Genomic DNA, 23,145 nt, shown 5'->3' with positions numbered 1-23,145 from the left:
TTGATGATGGACCACAGGTTCTCAATGGGGTTCAGATCAGGTGAACAAGGAGGCCATGTCATTAGATTTTCTTCTTTTATACCCTTTCTTGCCAGCCACGCTGTGGAGTACTTGGACGCGTGTGATGGAGCATTGTCCTGCATGAAAATCATGTTTTTCTTGAAGGATGCAGACTTCTTCCTGTACCACTGCTTGAAGAAGGTGTCTTCCAGAAACTGGCAGTAGGACTGGGAGTTGAGCTTGACTCCATCCTCAACCCGAAAAGGCCCCACAAGCTCATCTTTGATGATACCAGCCCAAACCAGTACTCCACCTCCACCTTGCTGGCGTCTGAGTCGGACTGGAGCTCTGCCCTTTACCAATCCAGCCACGGGCCCATCCATCTGGCCCATCAAGACTCACTCTCATTTCATCAGTCCATAAAACCTTAGAAAAATCAGTCTTGAGATATTTCTTGGCCCAGTCTTGATGTTTCAGCTTGTGTGTCTTGTTCAGTGGTGGTCGTCTTTCAGCCTTTCTTACCTTGGCCATGTCTCTGAGTATTGCACACCTTGTGCTTTTGGGCACTCCAGTGATGTTGCAGCTCTGAAATATGGCCAAACTGGTGGCAAGTGGCATCTTGGCAGCTGCACGCTTGACTTTTCTCAGTTCATGGGCAGTTATTTTGCGCCTTGGTTTTTCCACACGCTTCTTGCGACCCTGTTGACTATTTTGAATGAAACGCTTGATTGTTCGATGATCACGCTTCAGAAGCTTTGCAATTTTAAGAGTCCTGCATCCCTCTGCAAGATATCTCACTATTTTTGACTTTTCTGAGCCTGTCAAGTCCTTCTTTTGACCCATTTTGCCAAAGGAAAGCAAGTTGCCTAATAATTATGCACACCTGATATAGGGTGTTGATGTCATTAGACCACACCCCTTCTCATTACAGAGATGCACATCACCTAATATGCTTAATTGGTAGTAGGCTTTCGAGCCTATACAGCTTGGAGTAAGACAACATGCATAAAGAGGATGATGTGGTCAAAATACTCATTTGCCTAATAATTCTGCACTCCCTGTATATGATGCAGGGTTAAGCTTGTGAGGTCTGCAGTGTGCAACTCCAGTTCTCAGAATTGAAAAATGGTTAAATGAAAGAAAAAAAAGGTAAAGACTGAACGCATATTGCAATTTTTTACTAAGTATAATTAAAGGGACACTGAACCCACATTTTTTCTTTCATGATTCAGATAGAGCATGAAATTTTAAGCAACTTTCTAATTTACTCTTATTATTATCAATTTTTCTTTGTTCTCTTGTTATCTTTATTTTTAAAGCAGGAATGTAAATCTTAGCAGCCATCCCATTTTAGGTTCAGCACCATGGATAACGTTTGCTTATTGGAAGGTTACATTTAACCACCAATAAGCAAGCATAACCCAGGTTCTCAACCAAAATTAGGCCGGCTCCTATGCATCACATTCTTTCTTTTTAAATAAAGATAGCAAGAGATCAAGTAAGAGTAGCAAGAGTAGGAGTAAATTAGAAAGTTGCTTAAAATTGCATGCTCTATCTGAATCATGAAAGAAATAAAATTGGGTTTAGTGTCCCTTTAAGGATCTAGATTAATATACTGCAAGTCACTGCATAAAAAAGTGACTTCAGATACAGAAAATAATTGGAGTAAAAGCACTAAGAACATTGGGAAGAAAAAAAAAAAATACAAAAAAAACAAGAAAATCTCAAGCTAATAACTAGCAAATAAAATATACACTTTATACAAGATAATAATCATGCTAACAAATTCCATAAAACAACATTACAACCTCACTTTCTGTAGTTTTTTGGGTGTAGCATAACGTAACAATAAGATCTCTGTGTATATTCATTAAAAAATGAAAATGCAATAAACAAATAAATACGAAATTTCTAGGTCAAATTTTGGCATTTAATGTGACCCCAATGCTGAGACGAAACATGAAGGCGATAAAGCTTTATTTATGTGCTGAAAGTTCACAACCCCATCAATATATATGTACATCTAATTAAAGGTACGTTATAGTTTAAAAATAACATTTTATTAGATCACTTTATCCAATTCACCTCTCACACTCGTTGAGGTTGTGCACCTAGCGCAATCCCATGCCACTTCAGAATAGGATATGGCTGGTGATTGGAAGATACATACATATGAATGCCACTATTTAATAGACAAATTAGTCATATCCTTATTTATGTCTGCGCACTGTGTAAGTGGGTGTGACTAACATTCTAAAGTGAAAATATTCAAAATTATAATGGGCATGAGTGTATATGAATGTTGAACACATTTTAAAATATACTCTAATTAGCATAATTCCTTTTAGCAAAATCTGTTACAAGAGCATACACACATATGCTCCATGCACCAGCATTCAAATGTCATACCTGCTCATAGAGTCATCACTGATATAATATGATTAAAGGGACAGTCTAGTCCAAAATAAACTGTCATGGTTCAGATAGAGAAAGTAATTTTAAACAATTTTCCAATTTACTTTTATCACCAATTCTGCTTTGTTCTCTTTTTATTCTTAGTTGAAAGCTAAACCTAGGAGGTTCATATGCTAATTTTTAAGCCCTTGAAGGCCGCCTCTTCTCTCAAAGCATTTTGACAGTGTTTCACCACTAGAGGGTGTTAGTTCATGTGTGTCATATAGATAACACTGTGTTCACGCACATGGAGTTCAGGTGAGCCAGCTTTGATTGGCTAAAATGGAAGTCTGTCAAAAGAACTGAAATAAGGGGGCAGTTTGCAGAGGCTTAGATACAGGGTAATCACAGAGATAAAATGTGTATTTATATAACTGTGCTGGTTGTGCAAAACTAAGGAATTGAGTAATAAAGGGTTTATCTATCTTTTTAAACAAAATAAATTCTGGTGTAGACTGTCCCTTTAACACCACCCCCAGCTCATAAGCAGTGTTTGAATAAGGGTGCAGGAGACATGTGCAGCATATAAGAGTATGCTACTGAAATGGTGATAACTGTAACAACTTTAACTAGAAGACTTTTTATACCTGTCCCTTTTAATTATTTATCAGAGATTAAACATACAGTGATAAAAGTGAATTTTATTTCAAAATAAAATGCACAAATAACATTTTATTTTTATACTAGAACATTTTAAGTGCTTAATTCACAAGAATGACTGGGGGGGAAATGGAATCAAGTTTAAATTAAAGGGATAGAAAGATCAAAATTGAAATGCGCAAATGAATTTCAGTTTTAAATAGAAGCTGTTTTATTAGCAAAAAAGTAATTACTGTTTCAGCAACATATGCACATATGCTAAGTGTGACTAGAGGATCAGAATTCAAACACCATGACCGCTTAGCGAGCTTGCGATGATGTGTATTGCATGAACAAAAGAAACGCATGATAAAAAGAGAGTCTGCGCAGACTGTCCAGTGCTACGGACACCACAGCAGCTCTTTTTAGTGCAAGTTATTAAAGTTTTTTTTTTTGGTTGTATAGTCTTCTTTCAGTATTCAAACATCAGCTACATCCGTTTGTTTGTTTTCTGTTTTTTTTTATATATACAAGAGATCAAATAGTTTTATATTTTACTCAGGGAGCTTTCTGTGTTTTAATATAGTAAACATCCTTGTATTTAAAATTTAAACCCAACCCATGCACATTTTAATTTTGATCTTTCTATCCCTTTAAATTTATAATAAAATAACTTGAATTTTTAACACGATGCATCATAGAATCAAGGACAAGGTTTTTACCAGTACAAATACATTTGACAACAAAGAATGTAGTAAAAAAATAAAAATACGAGGCTGTTCATTACATATAAAATATAACTATCTTCTGTAAATGCCAGGTAATTGTATGGAACAAATAAGTAAAATTGTGAGACATGGGATTCAGGTAGCTAAAAGGATATGTCTTACATGCCCTGGGGCTGATCTATCAAACAGTAATGAATGATTAATATTAAATTAGTGCTGTAAAGAAACAAGCTTGCAGCTATGTATTCACCAGTAGTGACAGACCAGAACTGCTGGCAATTTAATGTACTGTTACTATATTATATAAACAATCACATGAAACTGCATAATAGTGATCTGCCTACAGGTAGTAGCATGACAAAACTGCTTCTATCCGTCCCAAGTACTGTTTTAGTATTAAATATCAGAGCAACAGACACTGCAGTAAAATATGTATCCAGGTTAGCAAAAAATGAGTGACCTCTACCCCCTTACTTACCATACGGAGTTATTCCATTAACTGAATTCTTTCCCTGGTCAAAAAGCCCAGTGTTAACAGGTTCTTTAAGCAGGGAAGCTAAGTCTTTGTATCCTTCGTTTAGCAAGGCATTATAAAAAGAAACATATGCACGATTGTCTTTGGTAAGGATTATATTAATGAGGAGTGTTGCACGCTCAGTTTGAGTAGCCTATCAAAAAAAAAAAAAGTAAAAAAAGATCACTTACATAAAGCATTGTAATTGCATCAGACTTATTTCCATACAAAATCAAACAAAAGTGATAGAAGCATGAAGCAGAAGACACTGCCAGTAAGAGTGCCCATACTTTACTAATACAGGGGTCTATTTGTTTGTGATCTACACGTGTATGTACTAAACATACGGGAAAACGTTTCCATTTAACAGAGGAGCTAATATTCACCTTTTTACTGACACCATTGTAGTGGTATAGGATACACTTGTACAAAATAAAGTAAAAAATGGGATCACACACAACAGTTATGTGATCTACTGGTCAGGACATAGAGGGCTACTAGTAGGTCACAAACTACCTTTTGGAGGTCGCTTATCAGCATCCAAGATAAAAAAAATTCTAGAAATTGAATAATAATAATTAAAAAAAAAAAAAAAAAAAAAAAAAAAGGTAGGGGGGCACATGTAAAGGGCAGATAAATTACACTTTTTGCCAAGCCTGAAGAACAACTGCGACAATGAAGAAAGGGCTTACAGACCAGACTATAACGACACAATCAGGGACTGTTATTACCTAATTTCGCCAGAATCGTTTTCTAATAGCAAGTCCCTCTAATACAAAATATTACAACACAGGCTGATCTCTTCCAGCTACACACACACAAATAGGAGCTTCTACTATTAACAGCAATATTAGCCGGTATTGTTACAGCAACTGTCAGTGTTTTCTAGGATTAGCAGCACCATTTCTGTGAGCCTGTATTTTTTATCAGGTTTTAGACTCTGTGCTGTGATTAAAGGGACACTAAACCCAACATTTTTCTTTCATGATTCAGATAGAGAATACAATTTTAAACATCATTCCAATTTACTTCTATTTTCTAATTTGCTTCATTCTTTAGATATGCTTTGTTGAAGAAATAGCAATGCATATATATGGGTGAGCCAATCACACGAGGCATCTATGTGCAGCAACCAATCAACAGCTACTGAGCCTATCTAGATATGCTTTTTAGCAATGTATATCAAGAGAATGAAGCAAATTAGATAACAGAAGTAAATTAGAAAGTTGTTTAAAAATCGCATGCTCTTTCTAAATCATGAAAGAAAAAATATGGCTTTCATGTCCCTTTAATCAATTAGCCACTGGTGTTGCTTGGCCTGTATATATCATTACTTCTGCTAACTCTCTGTATAACCTCCCTGTGCCCCCCTCACCTACCTTTGCATTATGACTCTACCTATGTCTGAAAACATTGACAGACCTATTTTTGTGGCATTAGCCAAAGCGGGGAGGAATCAGAACTGAGGCTTCAGACCACTAATGGGACAAAAAAAAAAAAAAAAAAAAAAAAAAATTCTCCATTGCAATGATTTGCCTTATTTTCTTACATAATTAAAAATGTACTTAAAAAAGGGACACTGAACCCATATTTTTTCTTTTGCGATTCAGATAGAGCAAGCAATTTTAAGCAACTTTCTAATTTACTCCTATTAATTTTCTGCGTTCTCTTGCTATCTTTATTTGAAAAAGAAGGCATCTAAGCTTTTTGGGGGGGGGGGTTCAGTACTCTGGACAGCACCTTTTTTTTTTTTATTGGTGGATGAATTTATCCACCGGTCAGCAAGGACAATCCAGGTTGTTCACCAAAAATGGGCCGGCATCTAAACTTACAATCTTGCATTTCAAATAAAGATAGCAAGAGAATGAAGAAAATTTGATAATAGAAGTAAATTAGAAAGTCCGATGTAGACAAATTGAAACTACGCGATCGTGCATACGATCGCGAGATTTCAATTATTGGATCGCATCTGGGGGGCGTCCCTACAACCCTAGGAACGCCCTCCAGACCGCGATCAAGTCCTTGAAGCGCAGAAGGCTTCAGGACAGCTGTTTGATATGACGTTCTATTCCGTCATAACGGCTTTAAAGCCCAGTGTAAATATGACGGAATAGAACGGCATAACGGCGTTAAAAGGTTAAAATCCCATGCTCTATCTGAATCAAAAAAGAAAAAATTTGGGTTCAGTGTCCCTTTAAAAAAGAAGGGTCCTGATCCTGACCGCACAGATTGGTTTCATGCCGTCAGAAAGTTGCTACATAAAACTAATCTTGTTCCCAGTTTATGTAGCCCCTTATTGGGTGCGCTGAGCAATGGTTTTGCTGCCGTAAGTTTGTATTTTTATTAGCATTTTGTTAAAACATTTATTTTCAGTTGAAGTTATCTATTAAATGAATGTCATGTTTCTATAATGCAGGGCTGCTCAAACTATGGCCCAAGGACCACACCCAGCCCTCTCAGGATTTTTCTGTGGCATTCAGCAAATGTCTGAAAACAGACATTAAATTTGTTGCTGAAAAAGCTCTTATTAGGTCATTCAGCATTTGCAAAAACTAAAATCTCAGCAGTGTATACAGTTAAAAGACCACTAAATAAGTTCATTTTGCAAGCTGTTGAGAGGTTCTGTGCACAATATATCTATATTAAATAAAGTACATTGGTATAAAAAAAACATTATTGTATATCATTTAAAATTGTAATTTTTTTTAGATCTTCCATAGCATGTTTTCCCCCTCAGAAGCTGACCAGCACTTCAATAAGGGTCTTTGTGATGGACATTTTCTCATTATCCAATCACAGTTCATCAATTATATCAAAGGCAAGCGCCCACTAGCTCACTCTTCGGCTTCACAGTTTTGTTGCTGACATGAACAGTAGAATATATTATGACATGTTTATGTTATAAATAATAAACACCTGCTCCAAACCTATGTCAGCCACAATTTGCCTATGTGATAACAGTCAAAATACTGTGCCAAAAAGGTACCTTTAAGTTACAGCTCAAGGTTCAATATACGCAAATGGTCCTTAAAAGGGACATTCCAGTCAAAATTCAAATGCACATAGATTAATTACATCTTTGAATAGAAACATATTTGCAATGTACATTTATTAGCAAAAATGCTTCTAGTAAACGTTATCACTGTTTTAGTGTTAACATTTTTCTCTGCACGTGCATGTGAAGTATTGTCACTGCCCCCACATTTTAAATACTGCAGCTGCTCAGATCATCACTGAGGCTTGTATCATGTCCACAATAAACAAATTGGGTCAATACCAGATGGTACAAGCACCTTAGGCTCTCTGAGCAAGTGCTGTGTTGAAAATGCTAGTGCACGGTGCATACTTAAATACACTTTTGAAACAGCTATAGCTTTTATTAGAAGCATTTTTGCTAATGCATGTATATTACAAAATTGCTTCTGTTCAATACCAAAATGCACCCATGTGGTTTCCAATTTTGGCTGGAATATCCCTTTAAGGCTAAATGAAATAGCCATATCACAAACAAAAAACAAAACTAGAATAAGTTTCATTTGATGGGCCCAACAGCCTTCGTAAATGCCACACACTTTATACAGTAACTCTTGATTTACCCTTCAGCTACAACTGTCTCAGAGTTGGATGTGACAATTGCTCATTCTGGAAAAACGGTGCACTTCTCTGTGCAGAGAACATTCACTCAGGTTACATCATTTGTAATGTCACCAGTATATTCCATGCATGCACAAGCATTCACAGTCAAGTATAAATATACTCGCCTTTGGCTGGAGGACATTGATCATGTGACAGAGGACAGGGGAAAAACTTTATAATTCAATAGAAAAAAACTATTACTTGTTTTAAAGCTGTGGTAAGCTATATTTGCTTGATATATGTGAACGTATTTAATTGTGCTGATCTCGCCGTATTGAGTGGCAGTGATGTGCAGTCACTAGAGGCAGGTGAGGCAGTGCTTCACCTTTCATATGGGCAAAAATATATATTTTTTTTTATTGGCTTTAAAAAAAAAAAAAAATTGTAATTTTTTTTCCCCCAGCATTTTTTTTCACAGCTAGATGTTGTGCAATGGAGAGGCACAAGCAGGTCTGCCCACCATTACACAACATGCTGCACCATCTACTGGATGACAGTGGTTAAGATCATTGCATGGCTCATAAGTGCTTTATTTGAGGCAGTCCTATTTGGGCTGAACCAATCCAGCGAGAGGCATTAGTAAGTGGAACATAGGGTTGGGGCTGGATGTTAAATCATATAAAACAAAACAAAAACGGAAAAAAACAACTTTCATATATTTTGTTGCTGTCCTGTGAACCTGCTAGCTTTGCTAAAGTGAAAAAGAGAGTTCTGTTCTTCCCCTCTAAGTGCAGTGGAATGTGCCACTGTCACTTCCTGAATCCTTACAGAGCAGGAAGAAAGAGGCACAGAGAGCAATGTTTCTGTTCAGCCACATTGAAGTAAGATTTTACTGTAAGGGATTCTGTTAGTGAAAATGATAATTTAATGAATGTGGTTTAGTGTTTTTTACTCTTTTACAGCAGGGTCGTTTTTGTATTTTGTTTACTCAAACTTTACACCCACTAACTTAGCAGCTTGCCTCTGTACTTCACACTAAATTATAGACTAATTTTATGAACTCTCTGTAGCTCTGCTGTTTTATTACTTAAAAATGCAGTAGTCCCCCCCCCCCACCTTGTGTGTGTGTGTGTGTCTCTCTCTATATATCCATCTCTCTCCTTATGTGTTGTTCTCCCCCATGGTCTCTTTCTCGCTCTGTCTCTCTCTCTAACCCTCTGTGTGTGATTGTGTCTCTCTCTCTCTAACCCTCTGTGTGTGATCGTGTCTCTGTCTCGTTCTCTCTCTAACCCTCTGTGTGTGATTGTGTCTCTCTCTCTCTTTCTCTCTCTCTAACCCTCTGTGTGTGATTGTGTCTCTCTCTCTCTTTCTCTAACCCTCTGTGTGTGATTGTGTCTCTCTCTCTCTTTCTCTAACCCTCTGTGTGTGATTGTGTCTCTCTATTTCTCTCTCTCTAACCCTCTGTGTGTGATTGTGTCTCTCTGTATCTATCCATCTCTCTCCTTATGTGTTGTTCTCCCCATGGTCTCTTTCTTTCTCTCTCTCTCTCTTCCTCCCCCTCTGACTCTCATCCCTTATGTAATGAAAGAATCTATAAGCATAATTTGCAGCATTAAAGTAAAATGTATGTTTTAAACATATTTTAATGGGCATGGATTTCTAGATCTCATAATCAGAGCAAGCATTGTGTTATCTGGCAAGAGTTTCTGTTACAATCCTTTTAGACTAAAATCTGATGTTTACTAAGTTGACCAGTTTTCCAAGACACCATTTAAAGGGACATGAAACCCATATGAAACCCATATGCAAATTTAAATAACTTTCCAATTTACATCTAATATCTAATTTTCGTCATTCTTTTGATGTCCTTTGTTGAAAATCATATCTAAATATGCTCAGTAGCTGCTGATTGGTGGCTGCACATAGATACCTCATGTGATTGGCTCACCCATGTGCATTGCTATTTCTTCAACAAAGGATATCTAAAGAATGAAGGCGTATCCTAGCCACTGCCTCACCAACCTCTGACGTCACTGCACGTCACTGTTGAGTGGTCTGTTAATTAAAATGTATTAATAGTAACAAATAAAATATGTAATTCTTAACTAAAAATGTTACAATTTTATTTTATTTAGAGGCATTATCTTTAACATACATGCAAGTAAAATGTAATGTGGCCCCATACAGAAAAAGCTTGAGCACCTCTTGTTTAAATGTATCTAACAGAGGGCTCGATTCTGAAAACGTTGCTGGGTCAGACATGGTTTTCAACACTGTCAGTTACAGGGAATGCCCTCACGAAATACTATTTAAATAAATAGGGGCTGTCCCTGCAAATTCCAAGATGTCTTCTATAGAAAATAATGGAGCTTGTAAAGGGAAACTTCACTGAAGAAAGTGAAATTAGCATTTGGCTCACTTTAAAAATGAAATAAGTGTAGTTTGTCTTACAGCCATCTCTATTTTCAAATGTATGGGTTTTTCTATTAGGTTAGTAAGTGTTTTGGGTATTTTGACCAATTTGACCCTTTTTAGTTTGCAAGAAAAAACAGCGAGATCTACAGGGGAAAGGTCTATAGAATAAGCCAGACCTTGAAGAGAAATTTCAGCTGAGCTCATGGAACTCTCTTGTTCAGCCCACTAGCAGAGGTTTTGCATTTCATAAAAAAACAAATAAACAAAATTAATAAATATGAGTTTCACAGCATTTGTGTGTGTGTATTGAGTTTTAATATGATTTCCAATGTGCATCTGAAATCAATAAGATTTTTTACGTGATTAAACAATAACATTTTTACTTGTTTTATAATTTTGTTAAACAACGGTTTTTGTGAGCCCTACTGTAACGCATGCATTACCTTCACATACTAAAAAGCAGGAAACATCCCTTTGCGAGACACACTGTTCTCAAAGTAAAAACTGCCTATATAGAATAAGTACAGGGGCTTCGTAGTACTGGCAAGATTTCCTATAAAATCTGAAAAGCTCAGAGTGCTTTATAGCAGGGTTTCTCAACCGCGGTCCTCAAGTACTCCCAAAAAGGCCAGGTTTTCATTATAGCTGAACAATAGCACAGGTGAAATAATCAGCTGTTCAGTAACCATGGTTACTAACCGGCTCTCAGATTTAGGAGGCAACAAGAATATTAAGAATATATTTTTAAGGAGTCATGGGAGAGATTTTATATGTAGATACAGTACCTGTAGAATAATACACTAAATTAGGAGCCAGAAGGAAAAACTGAGGAGCAGAGGCTCTTCGGTATGCCAAGATCATGAGGCTATTTTTCAAAACTTATAAAGGCGAGTTCAGGAAATAGCTTCATAGGATTTGTAGCAACATGTTTAAACTGATTATACATTTAAACCCTACTACTTATTACTTATATCTACTTCTTATAACAGAAGTATTTTTTGCAATCAGATTATTAAGCCCACCTCCCCTCTATACAGCTTGTTTGTGTTATGTAGTTTGAGTATTTTGGTTGAAAAGTAATTACCTTAGATCGTACTTCCTCTTCTTCCTGAGGAGTAATAACTAGATCATTTATCATGTGATCCATAATGTATGATGTTCGGATGTCCCGAGCCAATGCTGCTCGATTCTGAAGCAGCAAACACCGAGCCCTCTCATCCATTCTGTGCATATATCCCACAACAAACAAAGATGATCTTGAAGAATTTCTCAGTTTGTCAATCTTGTTGTGTTATTATAATAACTAAAAGAGCCCATGACAGATGTCACCTGCAAAACAAAAATGTACACATGAGAATCTTCATAATACTACTACAACAAATACTAGTTGCATTTATCTACTAGTAAACACATTTTTACTGTCTGTGTGTGTGTGTGTATATATATATATATATATATATATATATATATATATATATATATATATATATATATATATATATATATATATATATATATATATATATATATATATATATATATACATACACACACACACACACATATATACCTGTGCACCCCTCCTTTGTTCTCAGTTTGTTTGGCTTTGTGAGCTCGCATTGTGTGGCTATGTTAGGGACTCAGGCAGTGGAAAGGACCTTGACGTGGTGCCTGAGCTTTTTCCATTTGGCCATATGCGGTAACTAACCTTTCCAGTTGCGATTTTATCTTAGCTGTGAGCTAGCTGGTTATTGCATATAATAATATATATATATATATATATATATATATATATATATATATATATATATATATATAGTGGTCTGTTATGGGCTGGGCCCTACAAAGCCTAGTTAGCGCTGGAAGTGGGATAAGTTACAGGGTAGGTAGGGGATTCAGTAGTGGCAGCCGTAAATCTCAGAGAAAGGGAGGATGTCCTAGGATATCCCTCCAGTGGAAAAGTGAAGTGAAATGGATTTAGAGAAAAGCGCCTCTATAGAGATCTATTCCCACATTCCCTGTATAGGCTAGTATACAAACAGGTGTATCTTTTGTTGAAGATCATCAAAAGTAAGAAAAAGGATGTGTATAATTTCAACTAATAATTGGAAAAATATTATGCTAGTTGAGAATTACAGTAAGTACACTCAATTGTATGTGATTACATCTGTTCCATACATGAATCACTATAAATAAATTGGAAAACAATAATAGAAATAGTCCAACCACAAATTAGATGTGGATAAGAAAATATTGCAAGTGAGAAGATGCTTATCACACTCTATCCAGTAGGTATTGCACTTACTAGAACAAACCTCAATCATATGAGGTAAGTTGCCGCCTCTTGTAAGTGAGAAACTTCCGGAATTCAGTGGTGTGGATAGATGCCAGGCCGTCTGTATCTTGCCTTCTCCTCTCAGAGTATGGGTTCTGTATTCTGTATCTTGCCTTTTCCTCTCAGAGTATGGGTTCTGTATTCTGTATCTTGCCTTCTCCTCTCAGAGTATGGGTTCTGTATTCTGTATCTTGCCTTCTCCACTCAGAGTATGGGTTCTGTATTCTGTATCTTGCCTTCTCCTCTCAGAGTATGGGTTCTGTGTGCCTAGAGAGAACACTAAATGCTTACACAACTGCGCACCACACACTGGAGCACAGTGTGTGGTGTGCAGTTGTGTAAGCATTTAGTGTTCTCTATGTGCTGCAGTTGCTGGATGGGCCAGGGTATAACTCAATATAATACCTTCATATAAGAGCACAGCATAGAGGAATGAGCTTCTAGAGGATTCCTAAATTTTGAGAACACTAATTGGCAGAAAACGTCATATTCCCAGCATCCTCTACTGTCTTTTGAAAAACAAATAGAACATTGTCCTACAACTCGAATAACCACAGCACCAAACGTTGATGCAGGTTGGAGAGACAGAGCAATTGGGTTTCAGTGTCTTTGTGTTTGTGTAGAACTGCAAAAGCTTTTTCTGCAAACCAACCTCCCAGCCTGGCCCCAGCATTGAGCATTGAAAAGCTCCAGGCCGCAAGCCGCACAGTCAGGAAAGAGCTGTTTGGGGTAGTTCAACTGATTTTGCCCCTGGTGTAAAGGACTTCATCTGTTCTACGGTTTCTGAAATGTTGCCACCTTCAAATAAGCTTAAAAGCTGTCCCTTTTAGGAAGGTGGAGACTGAAAACAAAAAAGGAGGGGTGATCCTTTTCTCTATCAGAAAACACCTTCCAAGCAAATTGAACATGTGAGTGGCCATTTGTATTTTTATATCATTGTTTTTATTTAAATAAAACGATTTTATGCTATGTATCTCTCTTCTGCCTCTATTTCTGCATAACGCTGCGGGGATCCTGGAGAATTTCCATCACCAGCACACAGAACCCATACTCTGAGAGGAGAAGGCAAGATACAGAATACAGAACCCATACTCTGAGAGGAGAAGGCAAGATACAGAATACAGAACCCATACTCTGAGAGGAGAAGGCAAGATACAGAATACAGAACCCATACTCTGAGAGGAGAAGGCAAGATACAGAATACAGAACCCATACTCAGAGGAGAAGGCAAGATACAGACGGCCTGGCACTTATCCACACCACTGAATTCCGGAAGTTTCTCACTTACAAGAGACGGCAACTTACCTCATATGATTGAGGTTTGTTCTAGTAAGTGCAATACCTACTGGATAGAGTGTGATAAGCATCTTCTCACTTGCAATATTTTCTTATCCACATCTAATTTGTGGTTGGACTATTTCTATTATTGTTTTCCAATTTATTTATAGTGATTCATGTATGGAACAGATGTAATCACATACAATTGAGTGTACTTACTGTATTTCTCAACTAGCATAATATTTTTCCAATTATTAGTTGAAATTATACACATCCTTTGTCTTACTTTTGATGATCTTCAACAAAAGATACACCTGTTTGTATACTAACCTATACAGGGAATGTGGGAATAGATCTCTATAGAGGCGCTTTTCTCTAAATCCATTTATATATATATATATATATATATATATATATATATATATATATATATATATATATATATATATATATATATATATATATATATATATACATACATATATATATATATATATATACACACACATACACTGTGTGCAGAATTATTAGGCAAATGAGTATTTTGACCACATCATCCTCTTTATGCATGTTGTCTTACTCCAAGCTGTATAGGCTCGAAAGCCTACTACCAATTAAGCATATTAGGTGATGTGCATCTCTGTAATGAGAAGGGGTGTGGTCTAATGACATCAACACCCTATATCAGGTGTGCATAATTATTAGGCAACTTCCTTTCCTTTGGCAAAATGGGTCAAAAGATGGACTTGACAGGCTCAGAAAAGTAAAAAATAGTGAGATATCTTGCAGAGGGATGCAGCACTCGTAAAATTGCAAAGCTTCTGAAGTGTGATCATCGAACAATCAAGCGTTTCATTCAAAATAGTCAACAGGGTCGCAAGAAGCGTGTGGAAAAGCCAAGGCGCAAAATAACTGCCCATGAACTGAGAAAAGTCAAGCATGCAGCTGCCAAGATGCCACTTGCCACCAGTTTGGCCATATTTCAGAGCTGCAACATCACTGGAGTGCCCAAAAGCACAAAGTGTGCAATACTCACAGACATGGCCAAGGTAAGAAAGGCTGAAAGACGACCACCACTGAACAAGACACACAAGCTGAAACGTCAAGACTGGGCCAAGAAATATCACAAGACTGATTTTTCTAAGGTTTTATGGACTGATGAAATGAGAGTGAGTCTTGATGGGCCAGATGGATGGGCCCGTGGCTGGATTGGTAAAGGGCAGAGAGCTCCAGTCCGACTCAGATGCCAGCAAGGTGGAGGTGGAGTACTGGTTTGGGCTGGTATCATCAAAGATGAGCTTGTGGGGCCTTTTCGGGTTGAGGATGGAGTCAAGCTCACCTCCCAGTCCTACTGCCAGTTTCTGGAAGACACCTTCTTCAAGCAGTGGTACAGGAAGAAGTCTGCATCCTTCAAGAAAAACATGATTTTCATGCAGGACAATGCTCCATCACACGCGTCCAAGTACTCCACAGCGTGGCTGGCAAGAAAGGGTATAAAAGAAGAAAATCTAATGACATGGCCTCCTTGTTCACCTGATCTGAACCCCATTGAGAACCTGTGGTCCATCATCAAATGTGAGATTTACAAGGAGGGAAAACAGTACACCTCTCTGAACAGTGTCTGGGAGGCTGTGGTTGATGCTGCACGCAATGTTGATGGTGAACAGATCAAAACACTGACAGAATCCATGGATGGCAGGCTTTTGAGTGTCCTTGCAAAGAAAGGTGGCTATATTGGTCACCGATTTGTTTTTGTTTTGTTTTTGAATATCAGAAATGTATATTTGTGAATGTTGAGATGTTATATTGGTTTCACTGGTAAAAAATAAATAATTGAAATGGGTATTTGTTTTTTGTTAAGTTGCCTAATAATTATGCACAGTAATAGTCACCTGCACACACAGATATCCCCCTAAAATAGCTATAACTAAAAACAAACTAAAAACTACTTCCAAAACTATTCAGCTTTGATATTAATGAGTTTTTTGGGTTCATTGAGAACATGGTTGTTGTTCAATAATAAAATTAATCCTCAAAAATACAACTTGCCTAATAATTATGCACTCCCTGTATATACACATACATACATATATATATATATATATATATATATATATATATATATATATATATATATATATATATATATATATAATGAGAGAGTAGTATATACCACTTTTAATAAGCCTCACGGTGCCTCCCTCTTTGAAAATTGTATATTTATAAAAAAAAAAAAAAAAAAAAAAAAGGAAGAATATTAGAGAACACAACAATCCTCTAAAAAAGAAAGGGAAAACAACGGCACACATATGAGGTAAATTCAATCATTTTTATTGGACTAGAAAAGCATTAACAAAAGATGTTAACCCATCCATGCCCCGCCGTCCCAAAATAAAGCAGGAACATGCAACCACACACTATATACACATTAAAAATCAGAACTAATTCTCATATATATGACACAGGCCTGTATCAACTAGTCACACAAATGCAAGAGTGTCTGAATCGGATTACTAAATAATCCACACAGTTTGAGATCTCAATCTATCATATATACATGCCAGAGTGGAGAAAAAATCCTGAAGCTGCATGAATATCTGATATGCAAACTCTATACCAGTCATATATAGCAAAGTACAAACAACAAAATATCCATTTCCATGGTTGGGAGTTCGTTTGACAGTGCGGTACGCACTATTGAAGATTATGAATTGTCCTGAAGAAGGCCTCTGGATAGGCCGAAACGTCGACATTCTTTAATATGTGAAATTGATAGCATGAATAAAGAATACATATTATATAAAGTCCTGTGAGTGCCCTCCATCTATATAGCTGCTTTACATTCCTAATTGAGGATAGCACCCAGGCACTGACAACACAGGTGTGGAAGGAGTGCTAGGCCACCCGCTACACATGGCTCCTAGAACTGTATCCATGGCTTCTAATTTTTTGGGTTATTCTCCATATATCTATATACAAATCCCACTGTCTGGCTCCTAAATATTCTTACTGGCTCCTTCATTTTAAACAGATTTGTCAAGCATTATATATAATAAATATCTAATTTCTACATGTTCTCACAACTGCAGAGGTTCTCTATTCTATTCAAGGAAAATAATAGGCACTTTTGGGTACTTAAAAGAATAGTCTGGTAAAAATTAAACTTTTTAAATTTTAAGCAACTTTCCAATTTACTCCTACTATCAATTTTACTCTGTTCTCTTGCTATCTTTATTTGAAAAAGCAATAATGTAAGCATAGGAGCCAGCCCATTTTTAGTTCAGCACCTGGGTAGCACTTTCTGATTGGTGTTTAAATGTAGCCATTAATCAGCAAGCGCTACCCAGGTGCTGAACCAAAAATGGGCTGGCTCCTAAGCTTATTTTCAAATAAAGATAGCAAGAGAACGTAGAAAAGTTAATAGGAGTAAATTAGAAAGTTCCTTTAAATGGTATGCTCTATCTGAATCATGAAAGTTTGACTAGACTATTTCTTTCACGTGCAAAACCACTTTTCCGATTTGTTTAGAAGAAAATTATAAATACATTACAACAATGTTAACATTTTGGCTTAACAATAATCCTTTGTCAAGACATCAAAAATACCAATAGTACTTAATCTATGTGTATATAAATCACTTAATATATTATACCAGAATACCCCTCCCTAGTGAGATTAAAACAGTGCCATTTAATTAAGGTTTAATTAGTTAACCCTTAGTTTACCGCAACCACGTTCATTACATCATCAACGATGAACACATAAATTGTAACTATTAAAGGGACAGTATACACCAATTTTCCTATAACTGCATGTAATAGACACTACTATAAAGAATATACACTGATACTGATAGAAAGAATCCAATATAAATAGTGTTTAAAAACATACATAGAAGCTCCCAGTTTAGCTGGAACACCCACTGCATATGAAAATACTCTTTACACAAACAGGAGCAATCTGTAGTAGGTATACATCAGTATACTTCAAAACTTTGGAGCTTGGTTAGGAGTCTGAAAATCAGTGCAATGTTATTTAAAAATAAGCAAAACTATACATTTTTACAAAAACACTACCAGAGGGGCTATATAAATGGATCATCTACAAAATATTTATGCAAAGAAAAATCTAGAGTACAATGTCCCTTTAAGCAATCATGAAGTTATCATTCCAGTAAATGTATTATAACAGCTTACCACACTACAGTTTGTGTTTAATGTCCAAGCACAGAATCTTATTTTCTGGCTTTGTCTTTCTTCCCTTTAGGTAAGTATGTCCCATCCAGTTATCACATAGTAATACTCTCCTGTTCACCAAATAATTTCTCTATCCTTAAACCTATGGATACGCCCAGCCCACCAATGTAACCTGGTTATCTTAGGCAATTAAGCCAAGTTCAGAATACTGCTTGAGTTTAGTTCTCTGGCTGACAAGTGGTAAGCACCTCCAGGTAACTTACACTCCTGGCTTCCGTATATTTATTAAAGTATTACAGGATCAGCAGTAACACCTGAAACATTCTATTTGTTCATTCTATGCTCAATTTCATGCTTTGATATAAGCCTGAAAAACTACAAACAATATCTGTAAACACTGCAAATATTAGTATCGAGAACAAGAAAACTCACCCATTCAAAGTTTCACACATAAGCTTGAGTTTCTTCACCTGCATATTTGTTCACACAAATACACTGCTTAAGACTACACCTCCCAGCATGCCCCAGAAACATGATGACATCAACATTCTGTTAACTATTATATTGACAGAGAATGTAGCAATTGTATGGCAAATGTATGACACATCAGTGTGTACTGCAGGAGTTAAACTTTGAACCTCCTGCAGTTGTGAGCTTCCTTGTCTTGGCCACACACCTCATTTAGAGTAACAGGAAACAAAACTATTTTCCTTGAGAAGACAAACGCTGCTTCTCAAGTGGTAAAAAAAAAGCATTTTAAGTGCCCTAAAACATTTTGAGTTATGTGCATATTATAAAAAAAGGGTCAACTGAGATAAAACAGCTTATAAGTATTTTAATAACATTTCCAAAAATATGCAAAATGACTTACACTTTAGTGTAGCCAGCTCCTTATCAGTGTCCCAGTCCAAACCTTTTGCTATCATATAACAAAGTGTGCATGTGAGGATAATTACTTATGCAAGCAATGGGGGGGCATCAGGTACTGCTATTGTTTGTTGCCAAGATGCTTGCTCTTTTCCATGGTGATAATGTCACATGCTTTGTGAAAGCTTCAGCATTATACTGTGTACTGCTTTAGTCAGGTGTCATGTGACTCTGCCCCTTCTGTACATGTGCACAAGTGCATTCTGAAGAAGCTAGCACCTTTTTTACATGGAATGCTGCAAACAAAACTATGCCTGAATTAAAGGGGTTAATGAGTGTTAAAATGGAAACCTTTTTGCAGGTAAGCATTGGCTGCATTATATATTTAGAAACTTGTTAGTTCATACTGTTTTATGTCCCTTTAAGTATTAAAAGGGACATGAAACACAAAAAAAATATTTTATGATTCAGATAGAAAATACAATTTTAAACAACTTTCCAATCTACTTCTATTATTTAAGTTGCTTCCTTCTCTTGTTATCCTTTGCTGAAAGGTTTATCTAGGAAAGCTCAGGAGCAGCAAAGAACCTAGGTTCTGGCTGCTGATTGGTGGCTGCATGTATATACCGATTGTCATTGGCTGACTCGTGTTCAGTCAGCAACAGGTAGTGCATTGCTGCTCATTCAACAAAGCATACCAAGAGAACAAAGAAAAAAATTATAATAGGAGTAAATTAGAAAGTTGCTTAAAATTGCATGCTCCATCTATGTCATGATAAAAAAAATTGGGTTTCATATCCCTTTAAATTTTGCAACTCTTCACTTATTTATAACATGGATGTATAATATGACTGAGTCTAATGGCTGCCAAACTGGAAATTTACCTACAGGCTACAAGTGAGGGCTGCAACTGCAAAACAGAGTGCATTGGGTTAAGTGCTGTTAATTTGGAAATTAACCCCTTAGCAGCCATTGACAATTTCATGCATTGCATAACAGCTGAAAATCAAACAAAAATATGTTAATATTAATCCTACAGCTGGCAAAATGTTAAACAAATTGTCAGAATATCTGATGTGGTGGTTATTATGTGTTATCTTGTATTGCTGGTGTGTGTGTGTGATGAACCTTACCTGTCAGCGACATGTACCTCTCACTGAGGATCTCAAGCTACAGATCTCTCCAGCAGGTCAGCAATGGTTGTGAAAAAGCAGTCGGCCTGCTGTGTGTATGACTGGATGAGGAAGTGAAAGGTGCAATATCTGAACCATATCACTGTGAGGTCACAGCCTGGTTCTGGCAGGTCTCCAAGTAGTCTATAGGAGTGGTCAGACTTAGCTCATAAACAACGACTGGGTGAAATATATACCAATATCCAATGTAAACAGAGTGCTTGTGCCTTCTAATTATACTACACATGCAATGAGGCAGCTAGACACTGCTTGTTTAGAAACACTATCTGCTTATGGATGTCTGTTAATGAGCAGCGCCAGTAAAGGGACAGGATTCAAATTTGCTTCTTCTCTTTGTATGAAAAGCATACCTAGGTAGGCTCAAAAGCAGCAATGCAATACCGTGAGCTAGCTGGTGCTAAGTGGCTGCACATAGTGTATATGCCTATTGTCATGCTCACAAAATGTGTTCAGCTAGCTCCCAGTAGCATGTTGTTGCTTTGGAGCTGTCTTTGCAAGGGTTATTGGCAAAGTTATTCACAAGCATTAGTGCAATCATAAAATTCTCTAGTATTTTCTCTTTGCACATCTCTTTAAGGTTATTTAGAAGCTAGCAAGTATGTTGTTTAAAACTTAGTTCACTCGGCAACTTACATTTATTCCCACAATTTAATATCTGTGAGTTACTAACATGCCTGACACTAAGGACTGGGTGACAGAAAACTAATTAGGTCTTTGAATCAATTAGGTAGTTGGATACGTTCTTTTCACTGCAGTTGAACGGTCTCCATATTTGCTCATTGTTTTCCCATATTAAAGGGAGTCAACACCAGAATTTTTGTTGTTTTTAAAAGATAGATAATTCCTTAATTACCAATTCCCCAGTTTTGCATAACCAACACAGTTATAAATATACACATTTTACCTCTGTAATTACCTTCTATCTAAGCCTCAGCAGACTGCCCCCTTATTTCAGTTCTTTTGACAGACTTGCATTTTAGCCAATCAGAACTGTCTCCATGGTAAATTCACGTGCACAAGCTCAATGTTATCTATATGAAACACGTGAACTAATGCCCTCTAGTGGTGAAAAATGATCAAAATGCACTTAGATTAGAGGCGGCCATCAAGGTCTAAGAAATTAGCATATGAACCTCCTAGGTTTAGCTTTCAACTAAGAATACCAAGAGAACACAGCAAAATTGGTGCTAAAAGTCAATTGGAAAGTTGTTTAAAATTACATGCCCTATTTGAAACATGAAAGGTTTTTTTGGACTTGACTGTCCCTTTAAGAGCTGAGTACACATTTTGCAACAGGAGTGCAGAAGAAAGGAACAAGAGAATTAACTAGACACAGATTTCAGAACCACTTTAAGAGCACAAGTTTGTTTCATTGCTCTAAATCATTGGTTTTCAAACCTGTCCTCAGACCTCCCTAACAGGCCACATTTTGAGGATATCTGAACTGGAGCACAAAATAATCAGCTGGTTAGTAAACTTGATTACTTTACCTGTTCTAATACAAGGTAATCCTGAAAATTTAGCCTGCTGGGGAGGCCTGAGGACAGGTTTGAAAACCAGTGCTCTAAATAAAACAGCTTTAGCATTTATTAGTCACTCAAATTAAGATCCATTTTGGTGGTGAGAGTCCACGATCCATTAGTTACTCCTGGGAATTACTCTTCCCTGATACTAGGAGGAGGCAAAGATTCCCAAACCCCAAGCGCTCTATAAATCCCCTCCCACCTCAATGGAAAACTAGTCTGACGTATAGAAACAGAGGTAGGAAAAGAAATAAGAGCAAAATAAACAGAGCATGGAAAAAAAGATGTGGGCAAAAATAAACCAACACCAAAAAAAAAACAGAGTGGGTCTCGTGGACTCTCACCACCATGAAAGAAATTAATTTATCAGGCAAGCATAAATTAGGTTTTCTTTAATACAGGTGGTGAAATTCCACAATCCATTGCTTCTGGGAACTAATGCGCAAGATGTGGAGTCCACGAATAATGAGAAATAAGGGTGGGATAAAAATAATTTATTTTTTTACAGAGAAACTAAATCCACAACCCTAATAGAACCCATACTTACCAATAGGCACTCATCTACTGGAATAAACCAGCAGAAAGCCAAACAAGTGCTTAAACAAATCAGCAGATAATCTGGAATAGGAGTATATTGACAACCCAACAAGAGGAGGCAAAGGACAGGTCCCTGTGACACCTGTGGAAGGCTTGTGACTAATTCCCAACAGGTGAAAAATATGTCACTGCCCATAATCCAAATATATCCCTCCAACAAACAATGCACTCAACTCAGTCTGAGAACCCCCCTCACTGAAGAACAACATGTACATCTTCATTCTTTACATTCTAAAGACAAGACTAGTTTACCAGTGATGTGGGAGGGGTTTTATAGAGCTCTTGGGGTTCTTTGCCACCTCCTAGTGGCAGAGTAATTCCCATGGATGGTGGACTCTCACCACCTGTAAGAAAGGAAAGGAAGACTATAGCACTTTCAGTTATAGCACCAGTGAGTAAATTATGTATCACTTCAGGTAACGTTATAGCTGGTGAGCAAATGAGAAGCAGACATACATGCATATGCTCCAGTCACTGGACATATACTCATCTAGGGTAGAATGGGGTGTTTAAAGTGAATGTAAAGTTTAATGAATAAGTGACCGGTTTTAAAAAATACTCTTGAAAACAGGGGCACTTCCATTCATTTTGGTTCAGAACCCTGATCTGCAAGCGCTACCCAGGTGCTGAACCTAAAATGGGCCTGCTCCTAAGCATTACATTCCTGCTTTTCAAATAAAGATACCAAGAGAACAAAGAAACATTGATAATAGGAGTAAATAAGAAAGTTGCTTAAAATTGCATGCTCCTATCAGAATCGTGAAAGAAAATTTGGGTTTAGTGTTGCTTTAATCTTTACACTTACTCGTAAGGCACGCAACGATTGGAGGAAGCCGGATTCGTCATCACTGTGATAACTACAGCAGGAGAAGCGAGAGCGGAGGATCGCC

The 23,145-nt window shown here is 37.0% G+C and overlaps 1 protein-coding gene across 4 annotated transcripts in view; it reads right to left on the bottom strand.

Annotated features, from left to right (window-relative positions):
- The window catches only part of APAF1 (apoptotic peptidase activating factor 1), a 435,848-nt gene that overhangs the window by 397,537 nt on the left and 15,166 nt on the right, over window positions 1-23,145 (bottom strand). Inside the window, exons 1-3 of one of the 4 annotated variants that reach the window (XM_053717007.1) lie at window positions 20,076-20,218; window positions 11,351-11,595; window positions 4,240-4,429 (exon numbers count right to left, since the gene is read on the bottom strand). In XM_053717007.1, the coding sequence (XP_053572982.1) occupies window positions 4,240-4,429; window positions 11,351-11,497 (337 nt within the window). In that variant the 5' untranslated portion in view covers window positions 11,498-11,595; window positions 20,076-20,218. Of the gene's footprint in view, window positions 1-4,239; window positions 4,430-11,350; window positions 11,596-18,507; window positions 18,594-20,075; window positions 20,219-23,145 lie in introns of those variants that run through there. The other 3 variants (XM_053717009.1, XM_053717008.1, XM_053717010.1) reach the window with 3 other exon arrangements.

Source organism: Bombina bombina, chromosome 6 (genome assembly GCF_027579735.1).
Source record: "Bombina bombina isolate aBomBom1 chromosome 6, aBomBom1.pri, whole genome shotgun sequence".
Classification (NCBI taxonomy): Eukaryota; Metazoa; Chordata; class Amphibia; order Anura; family Bombinatoridae; genus Bombina; species Bombina bombina.
Note: the sequence above shows the minus strand (reverse complement) of the source record. Positions and strands in the feature narration are given on the sequence as shown.